This window comes from Nelumbo nucifera, chromosome 5 (assembly GCF_055504915.1).
Source record: "Nelumbo nucifera cultivar China Antique chromosome 5, China Antique-T2T, whole genome shotgun sequence".
Taxonomy (NCBI): domain Eukaryota; kingdom Viridiplantae; phylum Streptophyta; class Magnoliopsida; order Proteales; family Nelumbonaceae; genus Nelumbo; species Nelumbo nucifera.
Window position 1 is genome coordinate 9,465,790 of NC_142653.1, and position 18,153 is coordinate 9,483,942.

The following is an 18,153-nucleotide window of genomic DNA, read 5'->3' on the forward strand; positions in this document are numbered from 1 at the left end:
TCTAGAATTTCAGTCCATCATAGTGCAAATTTTCCATTTTCTTGTCATATGAACCCATATCCTCTTTGCATTTGCTCACCCCTTCCATCAACTTGATTTTGCTTCGCTTTATCGTGTAGCTCATTGATATCTGCACACACGACCAGATCAGACCATCTCAGAGACAGATTTCAGTATGTTGCTGCCTGCACATCCACCTCTTAGAATTTATGATCTTATTGCATCTGTCAGTTACTTTCATTATCATGGGTATAAAAATTTGCATCGATATCGAAATGATCGAGTAACAATGAATATGATGGCATTGGAGCTCGTCCTCTGTCATTATACTATTATAGCACCCAGAATTCAGATCGCTGTTCACAATACTTGATTGGCTTTAACTTTCCCAAAGGAAGTTGGTAACATGCTTGGCATATGGCTGTCAACCAGAGCCAAAGTTCCTATTTGGCACACCGTAACACATTGGCTGATAGATGGCAAATTAAGCAATAAGCAATAATAAAACCACAAACAAATTAAGCAATTCAACAAACTCAGAAATGATTTTGCATAAGAGAAGCCCAGAAATGATTTTACATAAGAGAAAAAAAAATAACCCAGAAACAAATTAACACAGAAATGATTTTATAAGAGAAAAAAAAACGCAGAAACAAATTAACCCAGAAATCATTTTAAATAAGAGAAGAAAAAAAATAAGTCAGAAATGATTTTACATAAGAGAAAAAAATTAACCCAGAAATGATTTTATTATTGTTCTGTTCTAAAATATACCAAAGTGAAATGTAGCCATTGTAGATGAAGTCGTCGATGCCTTAAAATCACCGCAGATGAAGCCGTAGAAGCACAAAGTTGCAGATGAAGCCGTTGACGCCTTTTGCCTTTTGGGGTTTCAGTTGCAGATGAACCACCACAGGGAGAAAAGCACTAAACCTCTGTCGCCGGTCGCCGGAAGAAGCTTGCCTTCGCTGGTGATGCCTTTGCCTTTTGGGGTTTCAATTGTAGATGAACCACTGCAAGGAGAGAAACACTAAATCTCTGTGGCTGGAAGAAGCTTGCCTTCGCCGGTAATGCCTTTTGCCTTTGCCGGTTGGAGAGGATAGCAAAACGAAAGGTTTGGGTGGAGAATGGAGAGACACGAGAAAGAAGAGAACGAAAGGTTTTTTCACAAAAATATTTTGAATGAGGGATAGCCAACAGCGTTCATGTTAAACACCCGTTTACCATCCCTACAGAAATGAGGAATGCACACGCGCTTATGGACGCATGTCATCCCGTCATAATGTTCGAACCCATCACACTTTGACTGAAGCCAAACCCAAACAACACTGATTTTGTTGGTACTAATGCTGTATAACTGTTTTCAGCATTGATCTACATTATACAATGCTTTAGATGATACCACATTAGTGCCACCACATCATTACACTATTAGCAGCAACAAACTGGTTCAATGTTTCCTCATACTATACCTTCCCAATTTCTAAGATATGGCTTGGAGTAATGTTTTTTTTTTTTTTCAGAAAAACGAAACCAAACATGAATCCATTTTTTTAGGGCACCTATGGTGTCAATGTGACATCATTTTCTGAGGCAATGACATGGATGCCAAACATCGCCTTAGTCTCGGCCAGAGGGGACTCGTGTTTGATTCAACCGTTTTACCTTTAACTTGAGGGATCCAGTAATAATAATGATTTAATAATATATATATATATATATATATATATATATATATATATATTAGATTTAATTTTAATATACTAAATGTAATATTAATTTGTAACACGTGGCCTGTTGGCTGGATCAACGCTTCAGCTTCAAAGGTGAATTGCCTTTTTTTTTTTACCAAGTCAATTGTTTCTAACCAATTTCCAGGTGTTTTTTTTTTTTTTTTTTCTTTTTGACCAAGTGGTAAAGTGGATCTTACCTGTCCACCTTGCTGTTTGGACTTTGGAGTTTGAAGATTGTACTTGCCTTTTTTAAGTCAACGGTTCAATCTGTACCTTTCAGCACCTTGCATTACATATATCACAAAAGTTACCCAAAAGAAAAAAAAAATAAAATAAAAAACCGTTATGACCCCTATAAGTTTTCATGTAATTTTGTATTTCTACCGTGCTGGGTCAAATAGGTCAGCTGTTCGGATGCATGTGCAAATGAGTCACTTATTAAGTCAACAAATTTTAGACAATTCACACGTTTGAAGTTAATTCGGACTAGAATCATGACTTGGTTGCAGGTTGAACGGTCGGACCAACAGAATCAACAACGATTTGAAAACATTGTATTCACCTATTACTTTTGTTGTATCCCAACCATAGTTGTTTTCGCAAGTCACAATTCTTATTCATCCAAAATGATAGAGAGTTTGAGTTTAGTCCTCACAAACCAATCTTCACAATATACGAGGGCTGTTAATCATGATTTTAAAAAACAACTCGGAAATAGAACCATTTTGAACACCAGTTTTTAGGTCAATGGTTTGATTATTCGGTTTAAATGGATGATTCATTTTAATAACAAAAATTAAAAATAAAAAATAATTAAAATATAAAAATGACCAAAAACCATTGAATGGATCGATGGTTCAACTATTCAGATTAACAGATCGTTGATCGATTCAACGATTTTTGGTCAAAAACTGAATTTGGAGTAAAATGAAATTGGTTACTTAGTCAACTCCCACGCCAAACGGTCCGACCATCAGATTCAATGATGGTTCAAAAACCATGCCGTTAATTGTGATTCTTGTTTTTGTGTTGCTAGTTGACTGTTTTATTGCGGTGTAGCGTTGTTAATCTCCTGCATTGTTGGTTTGGTTTAATGAAATGTTTCTTTACCAAAAAGAACGTGGACTACAATTGTCTATCACTTGGCATAAGTTCGTTTTTGGGATCAAGCAATTCTTAAAACACAAGGGTCTGGGTGTGATTTCTGAAGTGACACCCATGCCGTGAAAATCAATAATATAGGAAACGTTGAGTGGGTTTTTCATGCCCCAAAATCGGTGATTCGCAACGGAGGGATTTTTTTTGATGAGTTGATTCCTCTTGCCAAATACTACAAATAAAATGTTAGGATAAAAGGGGTTCATAATTATAAACTTACTGTTGACCGGGTTTAGGCTTAATTTTTGCCAAAATTTGAATAAATTTGGCCGGACTATGTAGGTCAAATGCCGGACTTAGCTTGCCAAAATTGATGATGTACAATTTGGAAATTCTCTATTGGAGGACAGTTTGGATGTCGGATTATGTAGGTCGCTTGGTTGAGTTGTAAAGAAAGAGAGATGATCAAAGTATCCAAGCTATTTGGTGTGGGCAGTCTGATACTTAAGTCAGCAAACTGAAGTTTTTTGAGAGCTACAAAGCAAGAGAGAGCTAGAGAGCTTGAGTATTAAATTGCATGTACCTTATGAGATTAAAGGTGAGGCTCTTATATAAGGGAGCAGCCGTGAGCCTCATGAAATGCATCCAGGATAATCGGTCCATCTTGTTCGGAGGTGGTTTCATGCCTAAAAGTGGACTCTGTGTAAGTAGGTAATGTCTATTCGATCCCGCCCAAAGCGAATAGGGTAATAACCAGCTCTTCCTATGTGGCGTTGTGATCCCGGGGAATTCGGAAGCGATAGCCCGCTTAAGGGGAAGGTCACTCGGCATGTCAAGTAGGTTGTCTCTTACGCCAACCTAAGGTCTTGCTTAGTTGTTCACAATTCGGCCTACTAGGGTAATACCGAGGTCGCTGATGCAATTGTGAAGTGTCCAAAATGCTCATGGGGCCTACTTACATGGTGCCAAGGTGTCATTCTACTGTTCTACAATGCCACACGTCATTATATCATTGGAAGACCAAATTACCCTCATCATTTTTCATGCCCCAAAATTGGTGATTCGCAACGAAGGGTTTTTTTGATGAATTGATTCCTCTTGTCAAATACTACAAATAAAATGTTAGGAGAAAAGGGCTTCATAATTATACACTGATTGGTGACCGGGTTTGGGTTTAATTTTTACCAAAATTTGAATGAATCTAGCCTGAAGCCCAAACCGGAAGAAATATAAAAGGACTAAGCCTGAAGCCCGGCTGATGAGCAAGTTTACCCACATTGATAACAAAAAGGCATATGGTAAAAAAAAAAAAAAGAAAAAAGAACCTGAAAAACATTAGGTCAGTGGTAAGTTGTAACCAACGGGGTGGAAACTGAACATAGTGCACATTAGGTCCACTGCCCTTTACCATGGAGAACATGAGTTCACATCGGTGCCCCAAAGCACATCCCAACCGTTTGTTTAGAATATTTCCCAATCCCAATGCATGCTGAGATGTATATGTAGGGCGCCTGTGGGATGCTGATGTGATTTCAGTGAATATGCAATGGCATGGAATTGGAGATTACATCTCCGCTCCACAACTCTCCACAGCACATCCCCGTCGTGTATTGGGAACATCTCTTGATGATAGTACCAGTCCCCATGATGTTATCATCAGGAGATGTTTCCAATACACGACAGAGATGTGCTGTGGGGCGGAGATGTAAACTTATGGAATTGATTACTGGTAACCAAAGGGGTGGAGACTAAACATCCAAGCTATTGGATCATGAAGTCAAGTGCTATACTTTTCTAGTATCATAAAAAATGCAAAAAAAATAAACGCAAAATAATTGGCCTGAATTAGCATTTTACACTGTTTTGTAGTTAGGTATTTCGGATTGGGCCCATTCAAAATTTTGATAAAAACTCAACCCCAGCCCACCGAAGTCGCACCACCATAAAGAATGAGAGTAACTCACAATCCCTTTTTTTATGTATTGAATGAAAAAAGAAAAAGAACTAGCTATGCATATCTAAGTGTGGCTCTTCCCAAAATATCCGTTTGAACCATATCTGGTTTTAGCTTCAAATAGTCTGCCATGCCGTGTCTAAGACCCAGTAGCACTCCCACGTTGGTCTAAAATATGCAAAGTTTGCTTTTGAACATGGAACAACAATTTTTTTTTTTTTTTTTCTGGGTAGAAAAATGAACAATAATTGGTTCATCTAAACTGAGGCATCCTTAATCCTGAATGGTCTAGTGGTGGATCAAGCCTATTAATATGAATCATGCATCATACAGAAAATCTGGGTTAGGGTGCAAATTGGGCATATGAATTTGAACAATTTACACAGTGTTGGGCTCGGGTCCATGGACTAGATACACTGAAATTTTGACCAATTTGTAGCCTTAGGTGATGTTTGGTCCCATGATTGTTTCCACTTGAAACACTGCCACACTAGCACCACCTAGGCATTTGACTTTAAACATCAAATTTCTTTTTGGGTGAGGCTGTTTTGAGTTAGCAGTCATAAAATGTTTCTAATAAAAAGATAAACCCAGAGGTGTTGGGAGAGGTTTCTTCCATCGGCTATCCATTTGAAGAAATAGTCCAATGGTCACAGTTGGCATCCAACATTCGATACCCAGGAATCCTACTTCCCAAACAAATCTTCTATTTTTGTTATATGATTCTAGAACCATTAGGTCTGCGTTTAATGTTAATCTATGTGTATTAATGAGCAACCATCAGAAAATACTTATTTTTATATTTGTCTTTTTTTTAATAAATGTGGAATTTTTAAATTTGTCGGTTGATGAGAAGTTGAGAACCAGTATAGTATATAGGATGGTGTCATATTGCTTGAAACCTTGCTCAACGCCTAGTCTAAAATAGCAATACCAATCACAACCCTAATTTGGGCCAAATCAGAGATCTGTACAAAGCTACAAACAAGCTTACAAAGTCTACTTTTACAAATTTAAATGGATAAGAGGAGGGATGAATTTGTCTGGAAATAGTGAGAACTGGTACCATGAAAGTGCAAAGTGCTAACCAATCAGTTGGTATTCTGCAAAATTCACATGGGGGATTTGATTGGTCAAAGTTCTTCCTATCATACCTTTCCGGCATTATAGCTATAAAGCTAGATTTACCTATCCATATAAACATATTTCATTGAATACAAACCAAATTTAGTTCGAAGGCTAAACTTAATTCGATACAAACCAAATAAAATTTTCATTATTCTTCTCAAACATTAATGGGAAAAAGAGAAAGATCACTGGGTATAAATTAGGAATGCAAACGGATTGGATCAGATTCGAAACAGAGTATTTTTGAATCTGATCTGATATTACTTATGTCGGATTCGATTCAATTCGAAGATCTGATCGAATTTGATAGGACTCGATCTGAATTCGAATCTTATCGGATCTGATTTTTTTTCTTTTAAAAAATAATAAATTATTAAAAGAAAAAAATAAAATATACCGATTTAAATAAATAAAAAACAAAAAATACAAGTATTATTTAATTATTTTCATCATATATACATGTTTTTATAAACAAATTTATAAAAATACAATATAAATAATATATTTATAAATAAACAAATAACATATATATATATATGTATTATATATATTTATATTTATAAATATTTAACATATCGAATCGGATAGGGGGTTGATCTGAATCTAATCCGATCTGAAGATCCAAATAGGGGTGATCCGGATTTGACCAAATAGGATCGGATCCCATTTACACCCCTAGTACAAATATTACAAGCAACAACATTTTGATTATTTTGGATTGGTCTTTGGTCCAATTGAAAGTCTCGACTGTCCAATTTGTTCAAATTCATTTTAATATAGATTGGTTTCAACCCAAATCTGGGCCATTAACACATATATTCTTATCTTATATCAATGGATCAGATATTGGCTCAATCTGACCTAATCCAATATAAATTCATTATGGATGGATCAGGTCTAATCCAATCCAATAAATATTTTGGATCATTAAGTCTAGATTGGCCCAATTCAATACGTCTTGTTGGTCCGTCCAATCCATCTAAATCACTTTTGATTTGGATGGGAAACCGGTATATTGACACCCCTAGGCCCAACCCAAGGATGGGTAAGGCGCTCATCCGTACATGCTGTGTTGGAATCAATTGACTGAGTTAGATGGTTTTTTTAAGCCCTTAAATTTACTCCCGGTGGAGGGGTGACCACCGAAAATTTTAATTAATTATGTACTAAAATACGAAGCCTAAGAGGGGGGCAAAAAACCCTTACCCCTCGAGAGAAAAGCTAATTACATCAAAATCCATCCTAACTACATTGTAATTACAAAGAGAAAAAACGGATCTTATCTAAAACCAAAAACGCAGAAAAGTTATACCTGATCCATCATCTCTAATAAGTCTCTGGACCTCCACTGGGAGGTCCTCAGAACTGTTATAAATACCATGAGATTGAGATTCACTAGCTTTCTTAGAAAGCCAATCCGCCACCCTATTAGCCTCCCTGAAGATATGAACAACCTGAACGTCCATAGTTTGGTAATATGATTGTAGCTTTGTTTGCTAGTTCCAGAGTGGAGAGAGAAAGCACCCTGTACAATTTTTGCTAGAATTTGAGAATCCGCTTTTACAATCACCTTCAAAATTCCCAATGATCTTGCTAACTCTAGCCCATCTAACAAAGCTTTAGCTTCTGCCATGGTTCAAAGTATCGATACGTTTCTACGTATTGGTAGAGGCATATTGGTACTTTGAACCACATGGAAACATGAACTTTTTTTATTTTTTATTTTTTTTCAAAATTTGGTTTTTGGAGAGTTTAATACCTATATTTTTCATTAGAAAATAAAGGGATTCCGAAACACCTGTAAACAGGCATATCGGAACCCAAAAAATACGATACGATACACCCGATATGGAACGTATTGTATTGATTTTTTGAACCTTGCACCATAAGATTTGCGTTGTGGGTGTAAGATTTGTAAAGGCTGAGACAAAATTATTTCTCTCATTTTTTATGATTCCTCCTCCACCACAAGTACCTGGATTGATCCTTGCCGAGCCATCAACATTTAGTTTGAAGAATTCAGAAGGGATCGGATGAACAAGAATCACCATTGGGTGTCTCCTTATGGTATGACAGATCTGAAATCCACAATGAGATAAAGCTTGAACCTGCCATGGTTCAGATTGAGAAGTAATTTTAATATAAGAGGAGATAGTTCATGCAACCAGCCAATCAGAATTTTAATCAAGTGTTGTAAACAAGTGAACACTCCCTCCATCTTCTGCCTACATCTCTCCTTCCACACCTCGCTCCCATGAAATCAAACAAGCTAGCAGTCTCACGAAGTAAGCCCACTGACTGTTCACCTCAAACATGGCCAAGCAAATAGCCCTTAACTTTGCATCATGACTTATTCATGAGTAGAATTACATAATTCTAGACTCCCATAAGTTTGAAATAAGAGACTAGGGGCTATCAACATGACACACACAAGACCCGCCGGTTCAGCATGTGAATAAAAGGCCCATCGCATAGAAGAGGAACAGAAAATTGCTTTGTTGAGTGAAACAACAATAGATCCTTTTGGGCCAATCTGCTCTAAGACACATTGGGCAGAAGGATTACAAAAAAGGATTTGGAGGAGTTCCTTGATTTATAAACCAAATTGTTTTGAGCTTTCCAAATGAATCATGCATGTGGTACTGCAAGCCAGGGCTACAATAGTGAAGTCCTTATCCTAACGAGCATGAGTTGAAGGATATGATAGCTAATTAAGCTACCTGAGCAGAGTCTCATCTCAAAAGCATGTGATCAATGCTTTATTCATCCACTTCACATATTGGGTAGATTGAGGAGTCTATGATCTATTTGTTGGCCAGTGATGCTATCCGAATTCAAGTAGATAAGCAGCGAATAAGTTGTCCTTGTGAGTTGGACAAGCTGAGCCGATCCAACTACCTACGACCAAAAAAGGTCAGAGGCCCCAAGGCAATTTTCGAGAAGGAGCACTTCAACTCTCAAGCCAGTAAGTGGTGAAGTGGTTGGGTAGGCTGAGCTGTGTAGAGAATTATTCTTATTACTTTAAAAAAAATGTGTGGAAGAACCGAAGAAGTTGTACCTAAGGCGTTCTCTGTATTTAAATACTTGTTAGCATTATTTTAAAAGCCTCTTGAGGCAAGGCTATGAAAAAAAGGCTAGCCTTAGACCCCATCAGCAAGGCTTAGGCCTTCAGTTATTTGAGGCTTTCGCCTTTGCGCCTTTGGGCCTTTGGCTTCAAAATGTTCAAGGCTTAGGCCTTAACTATTTAATTTGCTAATATGGAATATGAATGTTTACATAAGGGCAAACATAAATTTAAGACAAAAAAAAGCCTTCTTCTGTATGTATTAGTGTAATGAGAAAATAAATAAACATTACAAATAACACAAAAATGCATATAAAATGTGTAAGAAAATAGATTGCTTTGTTTTTCATGCTTTAATCTTATCCATTTGCCCATTTATTATTATTATTTTTTGATAACTCCCATTTTTTCATTTATCTCATATTTTGTATTCTATTTCTTCTAAAGCACATGCATCATATAAATGGTCACTCTTCACTAATGCATATTAGTGCAAGAAACGAAATAGGAATGCCTTGTTCTTAAAATAGTGTTGTATTGTATATTTGGGGTACCAATATCCCTTTCTAAGGTATTTTTTTAAATCTTTTTAAAAATTAGATAATATAAAACTAACCTTGTGAAATTAAAAAAAAAAAAACTGAAAAAAAATATGCATGGTTCAAAGTGTCGATAATCAATACATCCCTTTCAGCATATTGGGTGGATGGATACTTTGAACCATGAATCCATGTCTAATATATCATATAAGCCATAAGATCCTAATTTCATGTTTTCATGTCTTTATTGTTTATGAACTATATTCTTTTTCTTTTTCTTTTTTTTTTTTTTCTCAAGGCTTATGCCTCAAAATGCCTTAAGGCTTATGCCTCACCCCTATGAAACATAGCTGCTTCACCTCTGCCTTTAGCCTTTTAATACCTTGCTTGTTAGGGAGTGTCTTGCTCCTCACTACTAAGGATGCATGTTAGCATATGGGTTATTCCGCAATCGAGCCATTAGACGTGTGAGCCACACATCACAAGACACGGAGTTTGGAGGCCACTCGTGCAGATCTGCTTGACATTCGAGGTGGGATCTGCTCCTCACACAAGGCGCCTTACAACTACATCACAGGCACATCCCATCATGCATTGAGAAAATCTCTTATAAATAATAACACATAAGTACGAGAAATGTTCTCAATGCACAATGAGATGTGCCTGCGAGGTCAATGTGAGGTGCCATGTGTGAGGAGAAGATCTGGTCTCTTGAAATTCACCACACATCGATCCCTTTATCTGAGGTTTGTAGTGCTCACCGAGTCTAGTTGGCTGATCAAATGGGAGTCTGCCATGCCGGTGGAACCTAGTTCTCTAGGTGTGGGACAGCTGTCAGTCCTCAGCTTGGTCATGTGCAACCCTCCCATACGTCCATGTGGCAGTCATCTAGGGCCCAATTCTCATCCTCATCACCCTAAGACTTCTTCACTACTATAGCTCCAACTCAAATATACCAGATAGAATTTCCAAGGGCTTTGATCTTCCAAATTTTCTTCTACATGGGGCTCCCTAGTCGTCCCAATGGCGTAGGAGGATGGCAAGTTGCTGGATGTATGGTTGCATGCATCCTATCTGGCTTCTCTCCTCCTTGTAACGCCAAATAAGAAAAAGAATAAAAACATAACTTTGCATGCATCCTATCTAGCTTCTCTCCTCAAAACATATAGCTTTAGGAAATCAATATGAGACATGGTATGTGTAAGCACCATTGAAGCCAGAGCCTTTTATCAACATTTCTGTACTTGCTTGACTAAACATGAAGTATTGGAGTTCGGATTTGCTCCTCATAGAGTGCGTCACACACCAATCTCACAAGCATTTGGAACTACACATTTGGAATATCTCTGTATGAGTAGGGAGGTAAGGCTACGTGCCGGGGTCTCCTTGAAGGACAAAGAAAATCCGGGAATAGGAGGTAGGTTAAAGGTTAGGGCGAATGAGGTGATTAAATGATTATCTCGTTATGAGTTGGATCTCTATTTCTAGGGAGAGATTCCGAGATCCTGAAAGGAATGAGACAAAAGGATTTGATTCTCGTTAGGAACGAGAATATTGGATTCGATGTCAGTTGTTAGGGAACACTACTAAGGTTTCGCTACGTATCTTATGAGAGATCTCAAAGATGAGATTTCCTTTCGTTTGAAGATTCTCATAATGCATGTATGCTACTTCCTTTCGTGTCCCTCTTAAATCGATGTGGCAGGGATGACGCCACTACTTATCTCGCTTGTCCTCTTTAAGCCTATGAGGCATCCCGTCACATGTGTTGTTAGTGACGCATGCATTTCTTTTACTTATTTATGGTCTGCGATGAACTTGCACTTGTTGTGGTTGTGCGATCAACTTAAGCTCATCGCAGGTCTGCACGGGTCTTGAGCTCATTGCAACTAATTTTGGGTCATAAGCTCATTGCATGTCTATGTAGGTTTTGAGTGTGTAGGTGACCATCTTGTATCTACACTTTGTATATATGGTTCCAAGTGATTGTGAGGTTGGTATGAGGCACGCTCTGTGAAGAGCAAATCCAAACTTTAAGTATTGGCAACTCAAGGTTCATTTTTATTCTTGATAATGGAGTTGGGAAGTCTAGAAATCGGGATTTTCTCCTTAGACGACACCTCACACCAACTTTATAGCCCCATCCCACCATGTATTGGGAACATCTCCCCATGAATAACAATAGAAAGTATGAGAGATGTTCTTGATGTGCGACTAAGACATGTTGTGAGGTTGATGTGAGGAGCAAATCTGACTCAAATTCTAGACATTATTAGTCAAATTTTGTAGAAAATTTTGGATGCCCATATTTCATAGTTTAGGCTGTGAATAGGGCTCTTCAAGCGTGACACATATGTTCATCCAACTATACATACAACACTTATGCTAAATGGAGCTTGTGTCCATTAATCGAGTACGAATCTCCTCCCTATGTTTAGAACATCTTCCGTACTTTGTGTGTTGTGAGTTTGGATCTATTTTTCATAGAGTGCCTCACACGGACCTTACAGCCCCATCCCACTATAAAATTGGGAGCATCTTTTGTCCTTTGTTTTGTTATTCATGGGAGATGTTACTAATACATGACAAAATAGGCCTATGAGGTGCATCCTGTGATTAATTTGTGATGTTCGAATTTTCATTCACAAAGCGAAAGATTCTAATGTGCCACGTGGCTTTTATTTTTGGGCACTTCAATCTAGGGTTGCAAACAATATCTAATTATTTGATTCCGAATTTGAATTTGGTCCTATTAAGTATGATCCGAATTCAATTTATTTATAATTGGATCAAATATGGATCTACCCCTATCCGATCTGATATATATATATATATATATACTTAAAAAGTATATTATTTCTATAATTGAAGTTGATCTTAATGTTGAATTTTCACTAAATTGTCATATGTTATACAAATAATTTTGAATGTTAACAAATCGAATTCGGATATAGGCAATATCGAATTCGATCCGATCCGTTCACAGCCCTACTTCAGTCCACTAGTGATTCTACCCGCGAGGACGCTCCCGGTTTCCTTTTTAAAACCTTGTACCAGAAGCGACCATGTAGCTGAAGAATGTATCATCCCATCACATGGATGCCAGCTGTGTCTGTGTGGAAATGATAATTTTGGCTTTGGGTCAAAAATAACTGAAGGCGCGGCGGATTGGCTTTGCGCCTTTGCCCTAATGAAGGCCTTATCTTTTGTCTGAAACAATTCTGACTTCGGATTATCTGCCCGTGAGAATTCTGCCTACGCCTACCCACGACATACTACTCCGTGAATTGGGAATATCTCCCCTACAAGAGGATGAAATGATCTCTATACGTGAATAGACGTGGCAGAGTTTGTGTGTACAAGAGATCCGGACTCAACAATTCTCCCCTGCTTCGACCCAGCCACGACACGCGCGGTTTATTAAGCGAACCAATCCCTTTATTTTCTATTACAAAATAGACCCGGTTAGGTCTGCTTCTAGTCTGGTCTCCCATCCCCTCAATTTGAATTGAAACAGGGATCTAGAATCCCGCTCGCCCACTCGCCCCTCTCATTTTAAACAGCAGGAACCCTATCTTTCTTATTCTTCCCTTCTCCAATCATCCGTTTCTTTCTCCAATCACTTCCCAGAAAAAAGGCGAGAGAGCAGAGAGAAGAAGATACTTGTACAGGTAAAATAATGGCGACCAATATCGGGATGATGGACTCTGCATACTTCGTTGGTAGATCAGAGATCCTTGCCTGGATTAACTCCACCCTCCAACTCAATCTTTCAAAAGTTGAAGAGGTTTGACTTCTACTTAAGGCCCTCTGGTTTTAAACCCTAACTATTCAAAAACCATGTAGAATTTTAAATATGTGATATATATTAGTTATTTGTTTTTATTTTAACTGAAATTGCATGTAAAAAAATTCAAACATTTTCCGTTTCGATGAAACTGTTTCTGATCCACTGGGATTTATCCACACAGGCTGCCTCTGGTGCGATTCAGTGTCAACTAATGGACGCCGTCCATCCAGGGATTGTGCCGATGCACAAGGTCAACTTCGACGCCAAGACCGAGTACGAGATGATCCAGAATTACAAGGTCCTTCAGGATGTTTTCAATAAACTTAAGATTACAAAGGTACATCTCTCTTTCTCTCGTATTCTAATTACTCTTGAGTCTTATCTGATATTTTACTCTTTTATTGGAAGTTTTATCTCTTCTTTTATGGTTTGTTCGACGTTCTAGTCTCCTTCCTGATTTATATTTTTATGTTCCTGGGTACTAGCACATTGAGGTTAACAAGCTTGTGAAAGGAAGGCCTCTTGATAATCTGGAGTTCATGCAGTGGATGAAGAGATACTGTGATTCTGTCAATGGTGGACTCTTGAACAAGTAACCCTTCTTTATTGTTTCCATTCAATTTCTGGTTTGAAAATTCACTATTTTCATTTAATTTATATAATCATTTCCAGCAACCTATTTTTATTATTTCCTAGTTGCTAAGTTGGAATTACCAAAAAGAATTGAATTGCAAATTATAATAGTGCTTAAACATTTTACTTCACTAGTGCGATATAGATTACTTCAATTATTATATGTGTTCACTGCATTTTTATAATATTAGTTCTCTGTTGTGAACTGTGATTGAAAAGTTGCTATTTATAGATATAAGTTGTCCTAAATCAACTGGAAAGATAATTGCAACCTTGAGAAATGGTAAACGGCAACAGCTTTATGTTTCTGGTATCCTAGTTTCGCTTTTAATGATAAAGTATCTTTCTTCATTTTATTTACTGTGCTTTTTGCATTTCAGAAGACTGGAAGTTTAGAAAGAAATTCTTGGTTGCTTTGTTTTTGTACCTTTGGATTTCCTTGTACCAACCATTTTTGGTTTCTCTAACTAGGATAAAACATTCTAGCCTTCTGTATGTTTGATTAGTGATTTTATATTTCAGTTACAACGCTTTAGAAAGAAGGGAAGCTTGTAAAGGAGGAAAAGATGCAAGCAAGAGAACTGCACCCATGCAAGCTTCTACCAAGACATCAACTGCTGCTCCCAAAACTCAGTCCTCTCACAACACAAGAAGGAATGACCAATCTTCTGTCCACTCAACAAATCAACCAGTCAAGACCGGTAGACCTGTTTCTAGTGGGGGGCCAGATTATGATAAACAGGTGAAATGCTTTTGATGCAGAAGAGATGGAATGTTAATCTAAGATTGAACCTGATGATCTTACGTTAAATGTCATGCAGATCACTGAGCTGAAGCTGTCAGTAGATAGTCTGGAGAAGGAAAGAGACTTCTACTTTGAAAAGTTGAGGGATATTGAGATGTTGTGTCAGTGTCCTGAGATTGAGCACTTACCTGTAATGTCTTATGATCCTTGTTCATGTGGAGTCCTTTTGAAATGGATTTCTAGTTTTCTACTAATACTAATAATAGTATTTTCTTGTTGAGTAATACCAGTGATGGTATTTTTAAGCTTGTCATTAATTAATATATATTATTCTATTGCAGATTGTTGGTGCAATACAGAGGATACTATATGCCACTGTTGACAGTGCCTCAGTGGTGGCAGAAGCTCAAGCCATGATAGCCCAGCAGCAGAAACGACCAGAGCCCTTGAGTCCCATTCATGAGGGAGCAGAGGACATGCCCAAGATTGAAAGTCAGAAGAGAAAAAACATATTGACTCTTGAGGTTGATGCAGTTGCCAATTCAACATTGTCTCCAAGGCAAAGGATATCTGATGCCTCTGATGTTCATTGTAGTGGTTCTCCACTTGTGAGTTGCTGATAGTTCTTGCTGTCTGGAGGATTTTGATTCTTTCAGGTTAACAAGCTGGCTACCCCAATGCTAACTGTTGTAACTGTGCTGCAAAAGTTCATATTGTGCAGGATTGTTGTCCTGAGATGTCATTTTTTTCTGTTATTTCCTTATTTTGATAATAAACTCATCTCCTCTTTCTTTTTTCCTTTTTTTTCTGTTTTCAGGAGTACCTAACTACCAATTAGATGTTACTTTGTTGGAGGCTCAGTGATAAATTGTTGATAGAATATTTTGGGATGACCCGATCGGTTGCCTAGTCATATACAATTGAAAAGGATTGCTGTTGCAGCAATTTATTACTTTTAGTTGACAGCCTTGGAAGAAATGGGTTTCTTTGAACATCAACTTGTTGATCATAGGAATTGCCCCATCTGCAAACAGTTGAAATTCCTTATTAGTAACTTGATCGGTTTTCTTTATATCTCAAGTCTTGAATCTTTCATTTTTCACCACTATTAAATGCACTTTTATTCTCCTGTTGGAAGTTGGAACATGTTCGATATGATGCTTTTTTTTTCCATAATGATTTTTCTTTGGTAGCATAATGAACTTTTCATTGTTACAGTAGTCAGCAAATAGCCTGGTTCTTATGCTTCCACAGGTGAAGTATGGAATAGAAGAAACTTCTATTCTTTTCTTTTTCAATTTATGGACAGATTTGAAGTCTTAATTTTTTGGAGTCAAAATTGGTTGGTTAATTTGTAATGGTGCTGAGTCTTTGTCAAGGGGCTATTGTTTGTGATGATAAAAGTTCAGTTATCCGTTGGACGCCCTAGCAACTCAATATGAAGGTGAAATTGAATAATGAGGTCCAAATATATAATGTTACTAAATACTTCATTATAAACATCTGCATTTAGAAAAACAAATTGAAGCATTACCATAACAACAAACCCTTGGGTTTGCAGTTCTGAAGTGTTGCATTTAATATGCAACTTGTAATCACCGATCCTAATTGCTACTTAGGTGGTGTTGGTAGCACTGAGCTGATCTCTGAGAAATCGTTGCTGTTCAGAGACTATTTTGTGTATCTTTTTCAGGACATGATGTGGTCTTTCTTTTGTCGATTGTTCAAAACAATAGGATTGAATCAAGAACTACTATCGGGTCTTGTTTTACAAGATCAAGTGCAGGGAATTTTCTTCGGTGTCTTGGTTCATTGCATTGGTTTTCTGCATTGAGTTTCAAAAGTAGATTTGGTATAGGATTCAGGAAAACCTAATTTTATGAAATATTTATTTTACCTGACTCCATCCAAATGGATGTTGTAGATTTTTTGATCGGTGGGTTTTGAAGTAATTCAAAGAGGCGGAAATTGCTATGAATTAATGGTTGTGGTGACCGTACTTTGACATTGCATCCGTCGGAAGTCCTAATATCAGTTGTTGACATTTTCATACAAGTGGAAGTCCTAGTATCATGCCTAAAAGCGGATTACCAATCAACTCGTATTTTATTCAAATTCAAGTGGATTTTCTAATTGGTTGAAGTTTTACTTATAAATATCGCAATGTTTTGATGTGTATTGACTAATGCGTATTGGATTAATGGTACAACAAATATTAAGAGTTTGAAGAAAACCCTGTTTTTAATCATTAGTAACCTTTCCCAAGTATTCTTAGTTTCAAATCTTGAAACCTGAAACCAAGTATAATTATGAATTGCTCTTAGACCTGGCAATTGGGTTGGGTTAAGATACTTCGGGTTGAAATTTGGGTTGGGTTTTTAAAACCCGAACTTTAAATGTTTGGGTCAGGGTTGGCTCATGGGTCAATTCAAGTTATTTGAAAAAAATAAATGAAATTTTAAGAAAAAATACATGAAAATGCCAAAATTGAAAGAATTAATCTTCAAATTCCAAAAATATAATGAAAAACTTGAATATTTAACAATTCAAAGAATAAACAATAAAGAGTAAAGACTAAATAGTAAAAATTAAAGAGTGTAAACTTCTAACAATGCATAAATAATCTCAATTAGACTTGACAATTTGGGTTAGCAAGTTGACCCATTACCCAATCTAGTTTTTTCCAAGTTGAATTGGGTTGTATCATTCTCAAATTTGGATAGCTAAATATGAAACCCTAACCCTGTTTTTTGGATTAAGTTGGATCGGGTTTGCTGGTTGGATCAGCTTTTTGCTAGGTCTAATTTCTCCTTTGAAATGTTAAACATGCAATTATAGTGTATATCAATAATATTATGCTCAAACCAATGCTTAGGCTCCGTTTGGTTTGTGGGATGGGGATGAGAAAAAGGGAATATTTCAAAAATATTCCTTTTTTTCTCATTTGTTTTGAGGGAAAGAGAGGGATGGGATGAGAAAAATGTGGGATGTCAAATCCGAAAGTTGTGGATTTGGGGTTACACCAAAATTGTGTTACCCCAGTGGAAAAATTTAAGAAAGACGAGGGAGTGAGGAATGGCTTGTGTGGAGAATACAGAAGCAGGAGCAGGAGTTGGTTCAGTGATAGAGATGTTTGAACCTAGAAGGGGTCACACCAAAACCTTTGGCAATATGCTACCTCCCCTTCCTCGTTTGAACCTAGAAGTAGGAGCTGGTTCAGTGATAGAGATGTTTGAACCTAGAAGCAGGAGTTGGAGGGGTTGCACCAAAACCATCGATGATCTGCTACCTCCCCTTCCCTGTTCGAACCCAAAAGTAGGAGCTGGTTCGGTGACAGAGACGTTCAAACCGAGAAGTAGGAGCTGGAGGGGTCGCACAAAAACCATCGACAATTTTCTACCTCCCCTTACCCGTTTGAACCCAAAAGCAGGAGCTAGTTCGGTGAGATTTCACCAATGGCTCTGGTACT

At 37.4% G+C, this 18,153-nt stretch overlaps 1 protein-coding gene across 1 annotated transcript; it reads left to right on the top strand.

Moving 5' to 3' along the window:
• Positions 1-12,968: 12,968 nt before the first annotated feature.
• LOC104607194 (microtubule-associated protein RP/EB family member 1C-like) lies at positions 12,969-15,821 on the top strand. Its single transcript, XM_010272771.3, has 7 exons — positions 12,969-13,303; positions 13,488-13,643; positions 13,792-13,898; positions 14,462-14,681; positions 14,761-14,874; positions 15,026-15,340; positions 15,502-15,821. The coding sequence occupies exons 1-6, from the start codon at positions 13,196-13,198 to the stop codon at positions 15,302-15,304; spliced, it is 984 nt and encodes a 327-aa protein (XP_010271073.1). The 5' UTR covers positions 12,969-13,195; the 3' UTR covers positions 15,305-15,340; positions 15,502-15,821.
• Positions 15,822-18,153: the final 2,332 nt, after the last annotated feature.

Coding starts and splice junctions, on each gene's coding strand:
- LOC104607194 (XM_010272771.3), top strand. CDS start 13,196: ATGGCGACCAATATCGGGATGATGGACTCTGCATACTTCGTTGGTAGA. Junction 13,304..13,487: donor ATCTTTCAAAAGTTGAAGAG/GTTTGACTTCTA, acceptor TTATCCACACAG/GCTGCCTCTGGTGCGATTCA. Junction 14,875..15,025: donor CTGAGATTGAGCACTTACCT/GTAATGTCTTAT, acceptor ATTCTATTGCAG/ATTGTTGGTGCAATACAGAG.